Here is a 17,374-nt window from a genome sequence, read left to right as displayed (position 1 = left end):
AAAGACAACATTTAATGGGGGCTGGCTTACAGGTCCAGAGGTTTAGTCCATTATCATCAAGGCAGGAGCATGGCAGCATCCAGGCAGGCGTGCGCAGGAGGAACTGCGAGTTCTACATCTTGTTCCAAAGGCAAACAGAAGACTGGCTCCCATGTGGCTAGGAGGAGGGTCTCAAAGCCCACTGGCACAGTGACATACTCCCTTTAACAAAGCCACACCCACTCCAACAAGGCCACACGTCCTAATAGTTCCACATGCTGGGTCCAGCATATTCAAACCACCACAAGCATGTTTTGTTGTTATTTTAACTTTTTAAAAGTTTTTACTTATATGTTTGTGACCACTTGTCTGCATTTACAACATACCTGCAGTACCTGTGAAGGCCAGAAAAGGGCATCAGATTCCTAAACAAGCTGTTTTGAGCCATCCATTGTGGCTACTAGAAACTGACTCTGGGTCCTCTGAAAGGGCAGTGAGTGCTCCTAAAGGTTGATTCATCTCTCTAGCCCCAATTTTAACATTATTATTTGAAATGTCTCTAAATAAAAGCAATAGTCTTTAAGTAGGAAAATTCCATAGCTTGATATATGTATATATATGTGTGTATGTGTGTGTGTACATACATATAGCTATATATCACTATCTCTATATCTTGTGTCTGTGTGTGTGCTTCTATCCTGCCTCGATGTGACTTTTATACTCTTTTCTGCAGTCTGACAAGGTCCAAACTTCTTACCATGAACACAACAAATTATTCTGCAAAGCTTGGAGTAACCATACATGTTAAGAAAGTAAGTATGGTTCATTACTGTACCCCATCCTCCCACCAGCTACCAACCACATCACATTATCTTTCATCCAGGGGATCAGGAAAACCCATTCAAGAGACCATATTTCAAGATTCCCTTAATCAACCAAGTAGTAACAAGATGTATCATTCATGTTGCCTTTACACAACCAACACACACACACACATACACGCACACACACACTTTTCTGATAACATTATTTCATTCTCCTTTAGGCAACCACCTCTCACTCTATGCTAAGTCTCCGGGCCTTATTTCAGGGTTTTGGAATTATTATATGATACAGGCATAGCTTTTTTGAATGTTCCATTCCCCTGGAGATAGAGAAAAGACCCAGCTGGGCCACTGATGCTGCTTGGTTGGCATTTCTGGAGTAAGGTATCTCTTCCTCTGGGTTAGTGGGCTAAGAGGATGTGATCTGGATAGCTGTCGGCCCTTTGTACCCCAAGGAATGATCCCAGTGCAAGGAGGCAGCCAAGTTGAAAACCCCAGGTGACAAAACTCAATCCTGCTGACACCATGCTTGTCCTTGGATCCTGCTGTCCCTAAAGGCAACTAGTTCCAGGCTGTCTAGTCACAGGCACGTGTCACTCTTTTCACTTTTTTACTCAGGACACTTTGGGTTAGCCTTTCAGCCACTTGCAACCAAATCACTGGCTGATTCACAAATCTGAGAGCAAAGGAGACTTCAGCACACATTCTTCCAACTCCCTTTCCTAGCCCTAAACAAAGTTTCAAAGTAGAATATGGTTTGTGGAATCCTGCCTCCAGGGGGTCAAAGGATAAATCTCAAGCCCATAGGCATTTACAGGAGTCAAAGACACAGGCAGAGGTCACTTCAGGATCCGGATGCTCATTTTTTGTTCAATGTTCATCTTCTCTAAGGACTGGGGAGAGATGGGTGTGGTCAAGTCAAGAGGCTTGAATCTCAACCCTATGCATCTCCCCTCCTCCCCTGGAGTCCTAGCTCCTCCCAGCATGCTCTAGGTCTTTCCCATCCTCAGTGACTTGTATTTCCTGTGCATTTCTGTCCCAGGGACTCAACTCCTCCTAACCTTGGTGAACTCCAGGAAGGACACGGCCCCATCCCCATCCTCATCAGCTTCCTGCACCGTTCGGTCTGTGATGCTCTCCAACTGCTCATCTGTCACCTGGACCCCAACCATGAGGCGGAGAACCTGGGAGGGGAGCCAAGAGGCAGTCATAGAGAAGAGCCACAGAGGCTGCTCCTCCAGGCTCAGCCTTGCCCACCTCACCCCGTAAGTCATAACCAATTTTTTCTCACTCACTTTTCTCCATCAAACTCAATTTCCCCTATAGCCTGTAGTAAACGCCTGCCACTGTGTCACTGTCTAGTCTTACAACCCAGTTGACATCCGTCCTCCACTCCACGCCACCTTACCCTCCACCCTAACTTTATCATCTATCCCAGAGTCTTGGCAGTACTGACATTTGGACCTAGATAGCTCCTTGATGTGGAAGGCTGTCCGAGGTGTTTGGGTGTGTATAGCAGTATTGCTGGCCCATTCCTGGTAAACATCAATTGGGTGATCTCTTCCCGGTAATGACAACCAAGTATCTCAGATACTGGCAAGAAGCCGAATTACGTCCAAGTTGGGAATCTGAACTCTATTCCCAATCTCATACCCACTTACTCCCCACCTCTTGCCCTAACTAACCCAAGCCCATCCCATCCCAGGTCTTACCTAAAACACAATCAATCATCTGCAACCCCAGTCATCACACACACACACACACACACACACACACACCTCCATTTAACCATCCTGCCTTCACATCACATCTGATGCACCCACAGTCTTCTGACCTGTAGCATTTCATTCCTGGAGATCTTCCCATCCCGATCCAGATCATAGAGCTGAAATGCAACTGGGAAAGAAGAGAGGAGAAAGAAGTGAGGCTCCCTGAGCTAACATTAAGTCCTCACCAGGCTTACAGGGGGAGCAAGAGGTTCCCAGGTCTCTCCTGATATGGATAAAACTGGGGGGTCTCGAGTAGGCAGGTCTCAAACACTCACAGCGCAGTTTGTTCATTCTGCTGTTTAGGGGCTCAGGTTGCTTGGGGTCTCGGAGTGTGGCATCGTCTTCATCTATAGGTCGAAAATAAGCCAGGACCCTGGCAAAGCCTGCAAAATACACTCTCTGACTCCTATAAGGACAAGGATGGAGAAGGTCAATGGTCACCCAGGCTGCCACCGTCTGTAGCCTCGCCTCTCACCCACGTCCATCTCCCCTCCAGTGGAGACTTCACCCGTTGGGGAAGAAGCTGTCTATAATGCGGTCACCCAGGGGGTTCACAGCCAGCGCTCCGATCTGCTGGAGGTCTAGGCGGCTAGGAAGACAAAGCCAGGAAGGCAAAGGAGGTTGATGGAGGTGTCAGTGGGGGGTGGGGCCAGGCTTATTTTCGAGGCCAAAGATCTCAGATCTGTTCTGCTCACCTCAGGTAGCCCTTTTCATCCCTGTCCAGGGTTTGGAACCGGTGATAGAGGCGGAGCAGGCTGGCTTGTGAGACTACGGAGAGAAGGAGGTGGGGATGAGTCCGCAGAAGACTTGCAGGTCCTTATTGCCAGACCCCATGTGCCTTGAGGTGCGCTGCAGAAACTCCGGCCCAGGGGGCATGGGCAAGGGACGAGAGGACTTATTTTCATCTGTAACCTCCCCCTCTACCCTTCAACACAACAGGGTCATCTATCTCCCTACCCTCAGCACGACTTCAATCATAAGGAAGAAGCTGAAGGGTTGGGATACAGGGAGAGAGTCGTTACCCTTGCGTGACCAGGTGTGGAGTCGACTCGGCTGGAGGGAGCTTAAATCAAGAAAACACTAGTTTAGAGAACCCAGGAGGTTCCCAGAGCCCAGGATGTAGCCCCCTGCATCTGTCCTCAGCATCCGAGGTCAAGGACACCTGAGTGAATCTGGTCCATCAACCCGGGCCACCTCAAACTTGGCTCTCAAGTACCTTGCGATCCCGGACACTGGGGTCTCAGTTTCCCAGCTCCAGAGGCGCAAATTCCCAGACTCAGACTCCAAGCCTTCTAAGTCTCTGCGATCTGGAATACGCTACATTCTGGTGACCCCCTACACTACACTAAACCTCTTCCTGTGCCTGCCCACGTACTCCTGGGCTGCGCAGACCACCATCACTACCACCACCTCACACTCACAGCCGGTCTCTCTGCGAATCTGGTCCACGTCGGGAATGAGCGCGACATGAGAGCTCCGTGAGCCCATGGCTGAGCCACAGGAGGAGACAAGCAGCCAGAGGAACCAGACGTGCTCAGCTTCTTCTCCACCCGTCCAAAAGGCGCGGCTGCCCAGTGGCCCCAGAGCCGAAGGTCACGGGTCTGGAGAGCAGCCAGAATCCAGGCTTTTTTCGCCTGCCACCTACAACCCTGGAGAACAGAAAACAATGCCCGAGGTAGCAGGTCAGAGGGGAAGGCTGAGAACAACTGGTCGTTTCAGTCCGGAGATTGAGGTCGCCAGAGGCTGGGCGATGCCAGAACCCCGCCTTCCTCACGCCTGTGCGAGCCAGTTTTCTCCCAACACTCCCTAGACACAAACTCACCTCCTCCAACGGGACCTCCCAGATCCGCTCAGCCAGTGCTGCTCAATCAGTTTAAGCCCTGCTGGGCGGGATGAAGATTTTCTTCTGGGGAACGGAAGACGGGGGAGGGAGGAGAGAGGTTCCCTGGGCAGGAGGGATGGTGACTGGGAAGTACAGGCTCCACTAGTGGAACAGCATAGACAGGAATCCCAACTACTCTCTCCTTATTCTACACAAGGCCACGATGTCTTGTCTATGTAGGATTATCGTGTGGCTGAACTAATTCTTAAGATCCACGAAGCCTTGGGACACCAGCACTGAGGAGGCTGACGCAGGAAATTAGCCATGAGTGGGTGGCTACTCTGAGCTACATGAGTCCTAAGTCAACCTAGGCTTCCTTGTTTGACCTTGTCTCAAAACAAACAAATGTGTAAGATTTATCCAAAAATCCAGACTCCTGGATTCTCTCAGAAATCAGAAGTTCTGGGGCTAATTTTGAGGCTGAGTGGGACGGCGTCGCCTGCCATACAAGCCCGAGGCCCTGTGACCCATCGCAGTAGGCTAGGGGAAATTCCTAGACCTTTTGATATCTCGAACGAGAGGCTATTTGCCACGGTGTCCAAACAACCCATGTTCACTCTCTCAATGTGCCCTATGGGCCTGAGAAAACAACAGGTGTGTAACCTCTTAGGCTTCTGACCAGTGTCCAACACCGACAATCTGAAGTCTGTGACCTGGCTTTTAATACTAGGCAGTCACCTCAAAGGTGGCACATCCACACAGCATTCTGTCAGAAGGTAAGCATCTGAAGAGGATCACTGAGACAGAAATAAAGAAGCACAGGCAGATCATGAAGAACTTCCTTCTTTCTTTCCTTCTCTTTCCTTTTTTCTTTCTTTCTTTCTTTCTTTCTTTCTTTCTCTCTTTCTTTCTTTTTTCGAGACAAGGTTTCTCTGTGTAGCTCTGGCTGTCCTGGAACTCACTCTGTAGACCAGGCTGGCCTCGAACTCAGAAATCCTCCTGTCTCTGCCTCCCAAGTGCGGGGATTAGAAGAACCTATTTCTAGATCAAGTAGTCAATGTAACACCCCAGACCAATATGCTAGAACTCAACACGGAGAATTTGCAATTTTAGGGGCCCTATAAGAACAAATTTAACACAACCTGAACTGTGGACAGGAACTTAGTGACATTCAATAAAGTATTTTTAAAAGAACCGAGGCCAAATTCTAGATTGATTCTCCTCTAGGTTTGTTTTGAACAACAACATATGTGATAGGGTACCCACAGGCATAGGATGCAGTAGGGTACCCACAGGAATAGGATGGGGCACTGTGCTGATACTTAGAAAGCCTCCTGCTAACATTTCACTATCCCACATGAACACAAGCAGGGGTGCCCTTTTACATTTCTACCTTGGATACATTTATTATCTATATTAAGATGATATTAATAATAAAGACCCCTCCTCCGTTTCTGTGATTAGTGAAAGAGGAATTGAGGCAAACTCTATGCAGGATGCAGTATGTAGGAAGAGGCAAACAGATGCAAAAGGCAGTGCCTCACGTAGCAGTAGCAACAGAACAACAGAGTCTTTTTTTACTCCTTTGCATACTTGACAGGCTTCAAGGTGCAAATGGTAACAGTATTTCATACATTGAATTTAAATATGTTTCAAAGCATTTTACTTACGTTATTATTTGATCTCTACTGTGAGAAACATAGATAATGATTAACTGGATCCTTGTTGCATCTAAAATACTGCAGAGAACAAACAAATAGTTTTACAGTATTCTTTATTACAAATGACTGCCCCAGCACTTCTTTCTTCCACTTCCTTTTTTGTCTTCTCAAATTTTTTAAAATAACAACTTGTTAGTCATCATATATTACAATTTTCAAAATCAGCACAAGTTTCAATGGACATCAATTCTAATTAAAATTATATTTAAAAAAACACTAGCCGAGCAGTAGTTGCACACACCTTTAATCCCAGCACTTGGGAGGCAGAGGCAGGTGGATTTCTAAGTTCGAGGCCAGCCTGGTCTTCAGAGTGAGTTCCAGGACAGCCAGGGCTACACAGAGAAACCCTGTCTGGAAAAAAACAAAACAAAACAAAACAAAACAAAACAAAACAAAACAAAAAAACAACTAAAGACAGTAACAAGGCCTGCCCTGGTGCACCCTGGCTTTGCTATGCACTCTATGAGTCCTTGCTGGACCTCTCACTGTCCTGTGTTTTGTGAACTGCTGAAAAGCACGCTGCCCTATTTCCTATAGCTATATAGGAACACCGCACTCTGAGTCATTAATAAAGGAAAAAGATTTAGGGTTGAAGAGCTGACTTAGCAGTACAGAACACCTGCTCTTTCAGAGGACCTATGCTAAGTTCCCAGCACCGACAGGATGGCTCACAACTGTTTGTAGCTTTAGATATCAGGGACCCAATGCCTTATTCTGGCCTTGGGGGACCTAGGTATGCTTGTGGTACACAGACATACATGCAGGCAAAACACCCATACACATAAAAATAAATTTTAAAAGAATAAAGGACAAAATTTTAAGTGGGGTGTGGTATCCAGCACTTTTAATTCTAGCAGACAGAGGCAGAGATGGGTAGATCTCTGTGAGTTCAAAGCCAGCCTGTTTTATACTTCCAGTTCCAACCAACCCAACCATGTATATACAGTGAGAACCTGCCACAAAGATAAATCAATTAGTTAATTTGAAGTGGTGCATACCTATAGCCCTAGCACATGAAAAGCTGAGTCAAGAGAACACTATCCAGAGTTAAGGGCTGTCCTGAGCTACATAGTGAGTTCTGGGCCAGCCTGGGTAACAGTGAGCTCCAAACTTAAAAAAATATAAAAGGAAGAAAGAAAAAAAGAAAAGATAAGACAAGACAAAAGGGTCATTCAGCTCTGGACTGGGAAGGTAAGGATCAGGTGGCTTTGTCTGGTGTGTCCTCGATGGTGAAGTCTCTGCAGAGTCTTACCTAGCTCAGGACATCACATGACCAGTCCAACAGAGTATCCCAGCTCGGTGCTCCCGTGTTCCCATAAAGCCACAGACCCAACCTAGACAGGTGTTGCAGGCCTCTCATCCTAGCCACTAGGCTGGGGCAGGAAGATTACAAGTGTAAGGCCTTCCGGTACTACAAAATGTGCTCAAGGCCAAACTGGGCAACTCGGATACTGTTCCAACATTTAAAAGTAAGGGACTGGAAAGGTGGCTTAGTTGCTAAGAGTACTTGCTGTGTAAAAATGAAGGCCTGAATTTGATCTTCTAACATCCCCAAAAATGCTGAGCATGGCCACACGTGCTCACATGTGCACCCACGAGCTCGCACTCATTCGAACACACACACACACACAGATTTTATTTAATTTTCTTTTGTAAGGTAAAAGCTGTGTGGAAAATGTAGCTCTGGGATAGAAAAAAGCTTACCAGAAAGCCTGTCACCCTGGGTTCAGTCCTCAATACTGTCACAAACAGGTATCTAGTTTTAAAACTACCCTAACATTATCCTATCTGAATATACACACATATTTGTAGGGACAGTATGCAGGAATTTTGTTACAAGGGTTCATAACCATTTGGAAGAGAGAAACATTCTATTAGTCTCCAGCCTGAGACAGAGGCTCAACTCCAAAGAGACTTGAAAGTATTGATCTAAAAAGTGCTTGCTTCACTTTCAGACTAAATAACTGACAGAAAGGACACCAGATTCCTTTTCAGATGTCCCCCCCCAAGGACTAAAGAATGTGGAAAGCTACCCTCCCTGCCCCCATAAAGCCCAGCAACACTCAAGGCCAGAGCTGGGAGTTAGGCTGAGCCTAGGAAGAAATGAGTCCCTGGTCCTTCACAATAGTAACCTCTAGCAGGGTAAGAAAGGGGTTTCCAGCCTTGCTCTCTGAGCCAACGCTATGCTCAAGTAAGTCATTCTAGTACAGTGACAAGCCCATATGAACAACCATACCCAAGCCTCTCTCTCTCTCTCTCTCTCTCTCTCTCTCTCTCTCTCTCTCTCTCTCTCTCTCTCTCTCTGTGTGTGTGTGTGTGTGTGTGTGTGTGTGTATGTGTAAGTGTGTGTTAGTGGGAATAGAAATCAGAGTGTGTAAATGTTCTACCACTGAGCTACATCTTCAACTGAAGTTTTTGTTTTGTTTTGTTTTATTTTGAAGTTTGCTAACTTTGGCAGACAAGATAGCTTAACAGTTAAAGGCAGTCTGTGTAGCCTGAAGATCTGTGTTTGAACACCAGGAGGCACATGGTAGAAGAAGAAAACCAACTGCTGGAAGTATTTCTCTGAATTCTGCATGTATACAGTGCCTTTACACACACATTCATACAATTTTAATTTTTTGTTTAAGATTTATTTATGAGCATTAGTGTTTTGCCTGTGTGAGAGTGCCAGATTCCCTGGAACTGGACAGACAGCTGTGAGCTGCCATGTGGGTGCTGGGAATTGGACCCAGGTCCTCTAGAAGAGCAGCTAATGCTTTTAACCACTGAGCCATCTCTTCAGCCCTCAATTTTAATTTTTTTTTTAAGTTGCCAGCTGTTAGGGTTTCATTGCTATGAAGAGATGCCATGACCAAGGTAAATTTTATAAAGGACAACATCTAATTGAGGCTGGCTTAAAGTTTCAGAAATTCTATCCATTATCATCATGATAGGAAGCAGCTCTAGAAGGAGCTGAGTGTTCTATGTCTTGATCCAAAGTCGGCCAGAAGGAGACTGTCTTCTGCAGACATGCAGGAGGAAGGTTTCATTTCACAGTGGGCAGAGCTTGAGCATAGGAGCCCTCAAAGCCTGGCTACATGGTGACACACTTCATCTAACAAGGCTACACCTCCTCCAATAAGGCCACACCTCCTAATGGTGCTCCTTCCTATGGGCCAAGCATATTCAAACCACCACACCAGGCATGGTTGATGAAGTTCCAGTTAGAAAAACAAATGCTCAAGAACATATAAGAAAACATAAAACTCTTACCGCTCATACCGCTCAATAAACAGCTCAGCTAAAAAATGGACAGAGAACTGGAATAGAAATTTCTTCAAAGAATACGTATGAGTGTCCAGATAAATGGAGAAAGAGACTCTCAGGATCACTGACCTTCAGAGGGAGGGGGAGAGAGAGAGAGAGAGAAGAGAGAGAGAAAGAGAGAGAGAGAGAGAACAAAACCACAAGTCTCAGTGAGGAGATGGAAAAATCAGAGACCTCGTGCATTGCTCATGGAAGACAAAATGGTGCAGACATCATGGACAACAACTTTGAGACTTCTCTGTAAGTAAAAACTATCGTGTGATCTAACAGTCATCTCCTAAGTATACATACAAAAGAATTGAAACATATAAGTTCACTAATCAGTGAGCAGATTCTTCAACAACAAACAGAAGTACCATGTGACCCAACTCTACTCTCTCCTAGGTATTTTTCCCTGAAGGATTCTTGAATCAGCTCATCACAGAGATGCTTGCATGTCTATATTGATTGGTACACTGTTCACAAAAGCCAATATGGGAGCCAGCTTGGGTGTTCATCAACACATGAGGATGAAGAAAATGTGGTGTATCTATATACAAAGGAACTTTATTCAGCCGTAAGAAAAATGATATCATTGCATTTACAGGAAAGTGGGTGAAACTGGAAATCATTATGTTCAATAAGATAAACCGGGCTGGTGAGATGGCTCAGTGGGGAAGAGCACTGACTGCTCTTTGGAAGGTCATGAGTTCAAATCCCAGCAACCACATGGTGGCTCACAACCACCGGTAATGAGATCTGAAGCCCTCTTCTGGTTCATCTGAAGATAGCTATATGTACTTACATATAATAAATAAATAAATCTTTAAAAAACAAAAAAACCAAAAAAACCAAAAAAACAAAAAAAAAAAACAAAAAAAAAAAAAAAAAAAAAAAAAAAAAAAAAACAAAAAAAAAAACAAAATCAATAAGATAAACCGGGCTCAGACAGGCAAGCACTACATGCTTCTTACATTTATTATCTGCTTGTTTATTGTGGGGCCATTGTTTGTACATGAAGATTGGATGATGACTTGGATCAAGCCAGTAAGCACCATTCCTACATGGTCTCTTCTTCAGTTCCTCCCCTAACTTCTTTCAGTGATGGACTGGAGCCTGGAAGAATAAGATGAAATAATCCCTTTATCTCTTAAGTTGCTGATGGCCATGTTCTTTACCATAGCAATCAAAACCCTTAAGAAATCATGGACATTTGTCTCAGCCCTTTGGTCTTCAATGTTTTTCATTTCAAGAGTTTTATTTCCCAAATGACCTTTTGAAATTATTCTTTGATGGCTTAATGCACGAATACCTAAATTTTGGCCACCCCTATGCCAAAGTTTAGGTATTCCTAAATTTACCCTCTCATTCCTCTCCGTGTCTTCCTCAGCTTTCTTTAGCACCCAGGACCACCTCTCATCCCCTTCTCTGCCACACTGAACGTCTTCCTCCCAACTAGTTCCCTCCTGCTTTGAGGTCTTTCCCTGTGTGTGTGACCACCAAGCTTAGTTAGTTACTTGCATGAGCGTGAAGATGGGGGTTAGTTGTAGGAACATGGGCAGCTTAGCAGTGGCTACACCACTGAAAGAAATGGCACCCTCTTTCCCAGCACCCCTTAACTTGTCGATAGTCCCTCAGTGAAGGGTGGGGCCTTGTGAGCCCAAGCATGATGAAATGGAAGGGGGGTTCAATCTTGTGAGGTAACAACAGTTGCAGTGGGTTCATGAGCAAATTGCCCATGACATGTCAAAAGATACGGATTCACAGCGCTCCCTCCCAGCTCCTGCCTCTTATATTCTTCCCGTCCATTTGTCACGATGTCTCTTGAGCCTCAGAGGGACACTCCACAGTCCCTTAATTCTGTTCTTTGACCAGCTGTGAGTCATTGCTTCAGACACCATCCACTTCAGAAACATCCCTTCTGGAAATATACTAAATGGGACACGGTGGTTGCACATCTGTGAACATATAAATATCTGTTAACATTTTAAGTGGGAGAATCATACAGTATTAAATTATATTGCAATACAGTTGTTTTTTAATAATAGCTTGAAAAGCTCTGAAAATAAAGGAACTAAAGATAAATTTTCTCATATATATTCTTTTTTATTATTGCTGTTATTTAGTTTTCAAGATAGGGCCTTACAATGTAGCCCTGGCTGTCCTGGAACTCACTCTGTAAACCAGGCTGGCCTCAAACACTGAGATCCATCTACCTCTGCCTAAGACATGTGCTCCACATAGCTCATATGGATTCTTAAACACACTAGAAAAAAAATTAGTCATCTATGTTGTAATAGTTACGGGACAGGCAGGAAAAGCAGACAAGAAGGCCCAGAGGTGAAGAGCACCCACCAACTGCTCTTACAGAAGACATGGGTTTATTTCTCAGCATCCTCGTGGTGGCTCACAACCCTCTGCAATTCTAGTTCCAGGATGAAATGACCTCTTCTGGCCTCCTCAGGGACCAGGCACACATGTGATGCACAGACACACAAGCTGTGCACGCACACACACATACCCATACACATAAAATAATAATAAATGTTTTTAAGAGAAATGGATATAAAAGCCAGATCCAAATGTCCATGAGAGTTTGTCGAGTGATTTAAAGTAACACTTTAAAATAGGCGTGTGGCTGGAGAGCTGGCTCAGCTGTTAAGAGCACTGGCTACTCTTCCAGAACACCTGTGCTTTGTTTTGTTTTGTTTGTTTGTTTGTTTGTTTTGGTTTTTCGAGACAGGGTTTCTCTGTATAGCCCTGGCTGTCCTGGAACTCACTCTGTAGACCAGGCTGGCCTCGAACTCAGAGATCCGCCTGCCTCTGCCTCCCAAGTGCTGGGATTAAAGGCGTGCGCCACCACCGTCTGGCTCAGAACACCTGTGTTTGATACACAGCACTCATAAGGTCGTTTACAACCATCTGTAACTCCAGTTCCAGGGGATCCAGTGGCTTCTTTCCATGAGCAGCAGGCACTTATATGTACATGCAGGCTAAATACTCACACATATAAAATAAATATTTTTAAAGCAGTAGGGAAAAATGGGAGTTATTTTTAACTCCCATTTTAGGACATCTATCTTCATAGGGAAGAATAAAGCTGGGTCCCTAATCTTGTAAACAAAATAAACAGAGATTTAAATGCAAAATGAAACTATATAAAGACAGAAGAAATTGGCTCTATTTTGTTAGTATAAAAGGGACTTACTAAATGTGAAACAGACCAAAAATCAGAAAATATTATTAGATTTGACTATTGAAAATTTAAAACTCTGTCCTTGGACGTGAGTCCTTGGGGGGAGTCCTGGCTCTTTCATCTTGGGCAGAGCCCAGCTTCCTAGTTCATGTTCAACTCCATTCTCTAAAACCTGTGCCGAACTTTACACTGTGGGGGAAGCACAAACATTCAGGTTGTATGCAAAAAGGTACAAAACCATCTAAGATATAAACGCTTTGGTAACGTAAGGCCATCTGTTCAAGTCCACCTTGGAACCCCATAACTGATATTTAAATACTACACGAAAAGGCATCTTTAATATACTTTTTAAAAAACATTGGAAGTAATTAGCTAAGAGCGCATGTGTGTGTGTGTGTGTGTGTGTGTGTGTGTGTGTGTGTGTAAAAAATTCCCTTTGAGGGCACTTTGTCCTTTGAAGGAGGCAGGGTGTCAGGGAAGCAGGGACGACACAAAATGAGTGCCCTGCCAAGGGTAGACTTCGATGGAAGCCTTGCTTCTGTCCCCACAGTCCTGCAGGAGGCTCCTCCCAGCTGCAGTATTGTTGGGGGGGGGTGAGAAGTAGGGGATGGGGGTAAGGGCTGGGGGGCTGGCAGGGTGGGGATGAGGTGAAGCCTGCATGCACGTCCAAAGATAGCCTGGTGTGAGGGTGCTGCCTCCCCCACGCACAGCTTGGACCGATGTCTCCAAGCTCTTGTTCCCCTCCGCGTTCTGACAGACATACACACTGACGTGTGTGAACATTTTAACAAAAGTTTCACAGTAAGGTAGTCTTCCCCTTTGCTTTCTCCAAAGCTTACTGAGCCCCAGGCTCGGAGGCCCGGCCAGGAGCAGACCTCTTCCACGAGCTTATGTCTTTTTCAAGCAACTTGAAGCATCAGTCAGACTAGACGGGGGCTGGGCAAAGCTCTATTCTCCTGCCCCAGAAGACTAGGTCTCCTGAAATTGCTTTAATTCTTTATAAATGTGAACACTGAACTTATTTTAAAAAATAATTTTAAAAAATCATTAAAAAAATCAAAAAAAAAAGAAAAATGGGGGGAAAAAACCCACAGAAAACAACTTAACATGTATATAGATTTTGAAGGAAGTGAAATGAATAAGTTTTTCTTTTCTTCTAGGGTTTCTTTTTTTTCTTTTTTTTTTTTTTTTTTTTTTTTTTTTTTTTTTTTTTTTTTTTTTTTTTTTTTTTTTTTTTTTTTTTTTTTTTTTGGTTTTTCGGGACAGGGTTTCTCTGTATAGCCCTGGCTGTCCTGGAACTCACTCTGCAGACCAGGCTGGCCTCGAACTCAGAAATCCGCCTGCCTCTCCCTCCCAAGTAGTAGGACCAGAAATTACTAAGCCCACACCCCCTCCCCAACCCCAATTCTGCTGTGTGGGAGGCTGTGCTATAACAGGATACCACAAGTTGGGTAGTTTACACATAATAGAAATAGATTTAACCTGCAGTTCTAGAGGCGGGGAGCACCCTGGAGTGTGGTGTTGGCTTGGTAAGAGCCCTCTTGCTTGCTGTGCTGTCCCATGGGCAGAAGGACAAAGTGGCAAGCTGGAAGGTTAAGGGATACATTAGTAAGAGGGAGAGGGAAAGGGAGAAAGAAAGAAGGAGGAGAGGGAGGGAAGCAGAGAAGGAGGGGCAGAGAGAGAGAGAGAGAACACTGTTTTACAATGAGCATACCTTCAAACCAACTCCCAACAACAGGCAACCCATTCTTGAGGACAGAACCTTCTTGAGGTAATGGCTTCTCTTTACGCCCCACCCCAACACTGTTGCCCTGGAGAGATTAAACGTACTGTCTCTGAGAGAACCTTTAAATCAAAATCCCTTACATCCAAACACGTCCTGAAAAAGAACCCCATCAACCTCATCGGCAGGAATCACTGAAGCAGAGCTGTGCCCTCAGTCACCTTGCAGTGGAGGTGACATAGATCTTGTGACCCATAAGCCACCTTGTCAGGGAGAGGCAGTTCCTGAATGCAACAGTTTTTGTTTTGTTTTGTTTTGTTTTTTTAAAGCAGAAGAGGAAAGGATGCTGAGCAGACTAAACAACAGATGTCAACAGAGTGACCCAGTTATAAAACAGTGTTTACACTCACTGCTCCTTCGTTTTCAAGCAGGGGAGCACGAGACCAGGCAGGAACTGTGTGATCCGGATTATGCAAGAAATAAGAGAGGCAGTTTTGGAAGAGCCCAATTTGCCTCAAAGATGCCTCTTGCCATGGCTTTAAAGTCCTCAGAGTCACTCCCGTTTGGAGCTTCAGTAAGCTGCAGGGAGTGTGAGGGCGAGATAGGGGAGCTATGGACGACTGTTAAAGGAAGGGTAGTGGGGGCTGCGGAGATGGCTCAGGGATGAAGAAGGCTCTCTGAGCAACCGAAAGGAAGGACCTGTGTTTACATGCCAGCGCTCACATAGCTAGTCAGGCCTGGTCTCCTGTGCACCTGTAACCTTTGCAGGATTCCGGGCCAAGGAGTGGGGTGAGACAGGAAGAGTGCTGATACCTTCCTCTGGCCTCTATGCACACATATGCACACACCACCACCACCACCATACACACAAAATAAAAAAACAATACAGGCAGGCATGGTGGCACACACCTGCAATGCTGACACTCAGACAGAAATACCCCCAAGTTCAAGGCCAGTTTTGGTTACAAAGCAAGACATTTTGAAGAGTGTGTGTGTTTGTCTGTGTGTGTATGTGTGTCTGTGTGTGTCTGTGTCTGTGTGTGGTAGGGGTGAGAGAATGACACACATACATAGTTGAGATTAGTGCAAGCAATAAAAAGTCTGTGGTTAAAAAGCACCCCTCAATCCTATTTTTAAGCCTTCATTCCATGAGCAGCCACTTTGCCCTCCTCCTTGTGGCTCTTACAGAATAGTTCACAACAACAGAAGAAAATAATAGGGCTACCCTCATAGCAAGATGGGTCTTTTCTAGAAGCTTCTCCCAACAGACCTCCTTTGACAGCTCATTTGCATAGACTGCCAATGCTGCTTGGCCTCTAAGCTAATATCAAGGAGAAACTGCCTCATGCACCCCTGCAAAAGAAAAAAAAAAATCAAGAATAAGGAAATGCACATTAGAGCCCCTTGGTACTTACAGACTACGGGGTGCTGAGGAGAAGGCTGGTCCAGTAAAGTGCTTGCTATACAAGTCTGAGGACCTGAGCTGGAATCCCAAGGACCTTTGAAAAATCCCAAGAGCCAGCCCACATCTGCAGTCCCAGCACAAGGGAGATAGAGATAAGCAGGTCCCTAGAGTTAGCTGATGGGCCAGCCTAGCTGAATTGGTAAGCTCCAGGTTCAGGGAGAAATCCTGCCTCAGACAATAAGAGAAAGCAATTGAGTAAGACAGACTCTAGGCTCCCACATGCACCGTCATTCCACATGCATATGAACACAAAACACACACATACATACATGTAAGCACCCCTATAAGAAAAAATTCAAAAAATACTAGACGCTAGGGGCTCAATTAAAAAGAGTCCTAAATATAGTGACAATTGATAGAAAGTCTAAAATCCGGGCTGGCGAGATGGTTCAGCAGGTAAGAACACTGACTGCTCTTCCGAAGGTCCTGAGTTTGGATCCCAGCAACCACATGGTGGCTCACAGCCACCCATAATGAGATCTGACACCCTCTTCTGGTGCGTCTGAAGACAACTACAATGAATTACATCTATAGTGAATTACAGCGAGCAGGCCGGCAGAGGTCCTGAGTTCGGTTCCCAGCAGCCACACACATGATGGGTCACAGCCATCTGTACAGCTACGGTGTACTCATACACATAAAATAAATAAAATAAATCTTTAAAAAAAAAAAAAAAGAAAGTCTAAAATCCAATGTAGGGTCACCTTCTATAGTTAAAGAAGAAAAGACAGGGGAAAGAAGAACTAAATGGGGAAACACACACACACACACACACACACACACAGGAGGCTTGGAGGTGGGACAGTGAGTGCCAATTACAAACTGTCCTCTAGTGGATTCAAATGGCAGTGCCCCAACTCAATTCCTCACATTGATTTTCTTGAGAGCCAAACTTTGAGCAGGCATCTATGGGCAGTGTGATTAAAGAAAACAAACAAAGTAGACACAGCCTCAGAGCCCAGAGTCATGAGGAAGATCTGGCCATTAAGTTTGTTCATTCATTCATTCATTCGTTCATTCATTCATTCACTCATCTGACAAAGATTTACTGAACATCTACCATATACCAGACCCTGTGTTAGAAGCTGGGAGCACTGCAGTTAACAAACACATAGCCATCTTCCCTTTATGATGCTTATATTCTGACAGAGGTACACAGACAACACACACACTTATACAGGATGCTAGATTGTGTAGCAGTATGAAGGAGGAACAATAAACCAAAGAGAAAGGCTGGGGAAGATGCACAGTTTTCACAGAGAAGTCAGGACAGGCTTCGGCAAGGAAATACGTGAGCCAAGACTCAGATTGAGGCATCTAGACATGCAGTTATCAAAAACATTTCAGGCAGGAAACAAATACTCTGGGCAAAGGCTCTGACGTGTATGTGCAAAGATGTCTCCGGGCTGTCTATAAGGAATATTAGAAATTCAGGAGACATTGAAAGGAATGGATGATGAAGGTTCTGGGATGAGATCAGATCAGAGAGCTCCGGAGAGGAAATGAGCTTGGAAGCCCCTCTGAGGGCTTCCATTTTCAGTCAGAGTGAAACAGGAAGTCGTTTGAGGAAAAGGAGAAACGAAATGC

General features: G+C 45.0%; 2 protein-coding genes across 3 annotated transcripts in view; one reads left to right on the top strand and one right to left on the bottom strand.

The window, feature by feature from the left end:
- Nucleotides 1-319: 319 nt before the first annotated feature.
- On the bottom strand, nucleotides 320-4,432 carry Chp2 (calcineurin like EF-hand protein 2). Of its 2 annotated transcripts, XM_031384607.1 has the most exons (8): nucleotides 4,395-4,432; nucleotides 3,994-4,221; nucleotides 3,268-3,340; nucleotides 3,081-3,161; nucleotides 2,848-2,978; nucleotides 2,638-2,699; nucleotides 1,865-1,987; nucleotides 320-1,696 (listed from the first exon to the last, which is right to left on the bottom strand). In XM_031384607.1, exons 2-8 carry the CDS (start codon nucleotides 4,058-4,060, stop codon nucleotides 1,643-1,645), a joined length of 591 nt encoding a protein of 196 aa, XP_031240467.1. In that variant the 5' UTR covers nucleotides 4,061-4,221; nucleotides 4,395-4,432; the 3' UTR covers nucleotides 320-1,642. The 2 variants fall into 2 exon arrangements, with proteins under 2 accessions (XP_031240467.1, XP_031240465.1); XM_031384605.1 differs by lacking the exon at nucleotides 4,395-4,432 and having other exon boundaries at nucleotides 3,994-4,358.
- Ern2 (endoplasmic reticulum to nucleus signaling 2) overlaps nucleotides 4,059-17,374 on the top strand; it is a 51,872-nt gene continuing 38,556 nt past the window's right edge. Inside the window, exon 1 of the mRNA XM_031384940.1 lies at nucleotides 4,059-4,254. Coding sequence (XP_031240800.1) covers nucleotides 4,059-4,254 — 196 coding nt within the window. The remainder of the gene's footprint in view (nucleotides 4,255-17,374) is intronic.

This window comes from Mastomys coucha, unplaced genomic scaffold (genome assembly GCF_008632895.1).
Source record: "Mastomys coucha isolate ucsf_1 unplaced genomic scaffold, UCSF_Mcou_1 pScaffold21, whole genome shotgun sequence".
Classification (NCBI taxonomy): Eukaryota; Metazoa; Chordata; class Mammalia; order Rodentia; family Muridae; genus Mastomys; species Mastomys coucha.
Note: the sequence above shows the minus strand (reverse complement) of the source record. Positions and strands in the feature narration are given on the sequence as shown.

Excerpts from the sequence above, each read along its gene's own strand:
- Chp2 (XM_031384607.1), bottom strand. The coding sequence starts at position 4,060 with ATGGGCTCACGGAGCTCTCATGTCGCGCTCATTCCCGACGTGGACCAG. Across the intron at positions 3,162-3,267 it reads GATGAAAAGGGCTACCTGAG|CCGCCTAGACCTCCAGCAGA; the intron begins GTGAGCAGAACA and ends TTGTCTTCCTAG. Across the intron at positions 1,697-1,864 it reads CCTTCCTGGAGTTCACCAAG|TCCTTAGAGAAGATGAACAT; the intron begins GTTAGGAGGAGT and ends ATCTCTCCCCAG.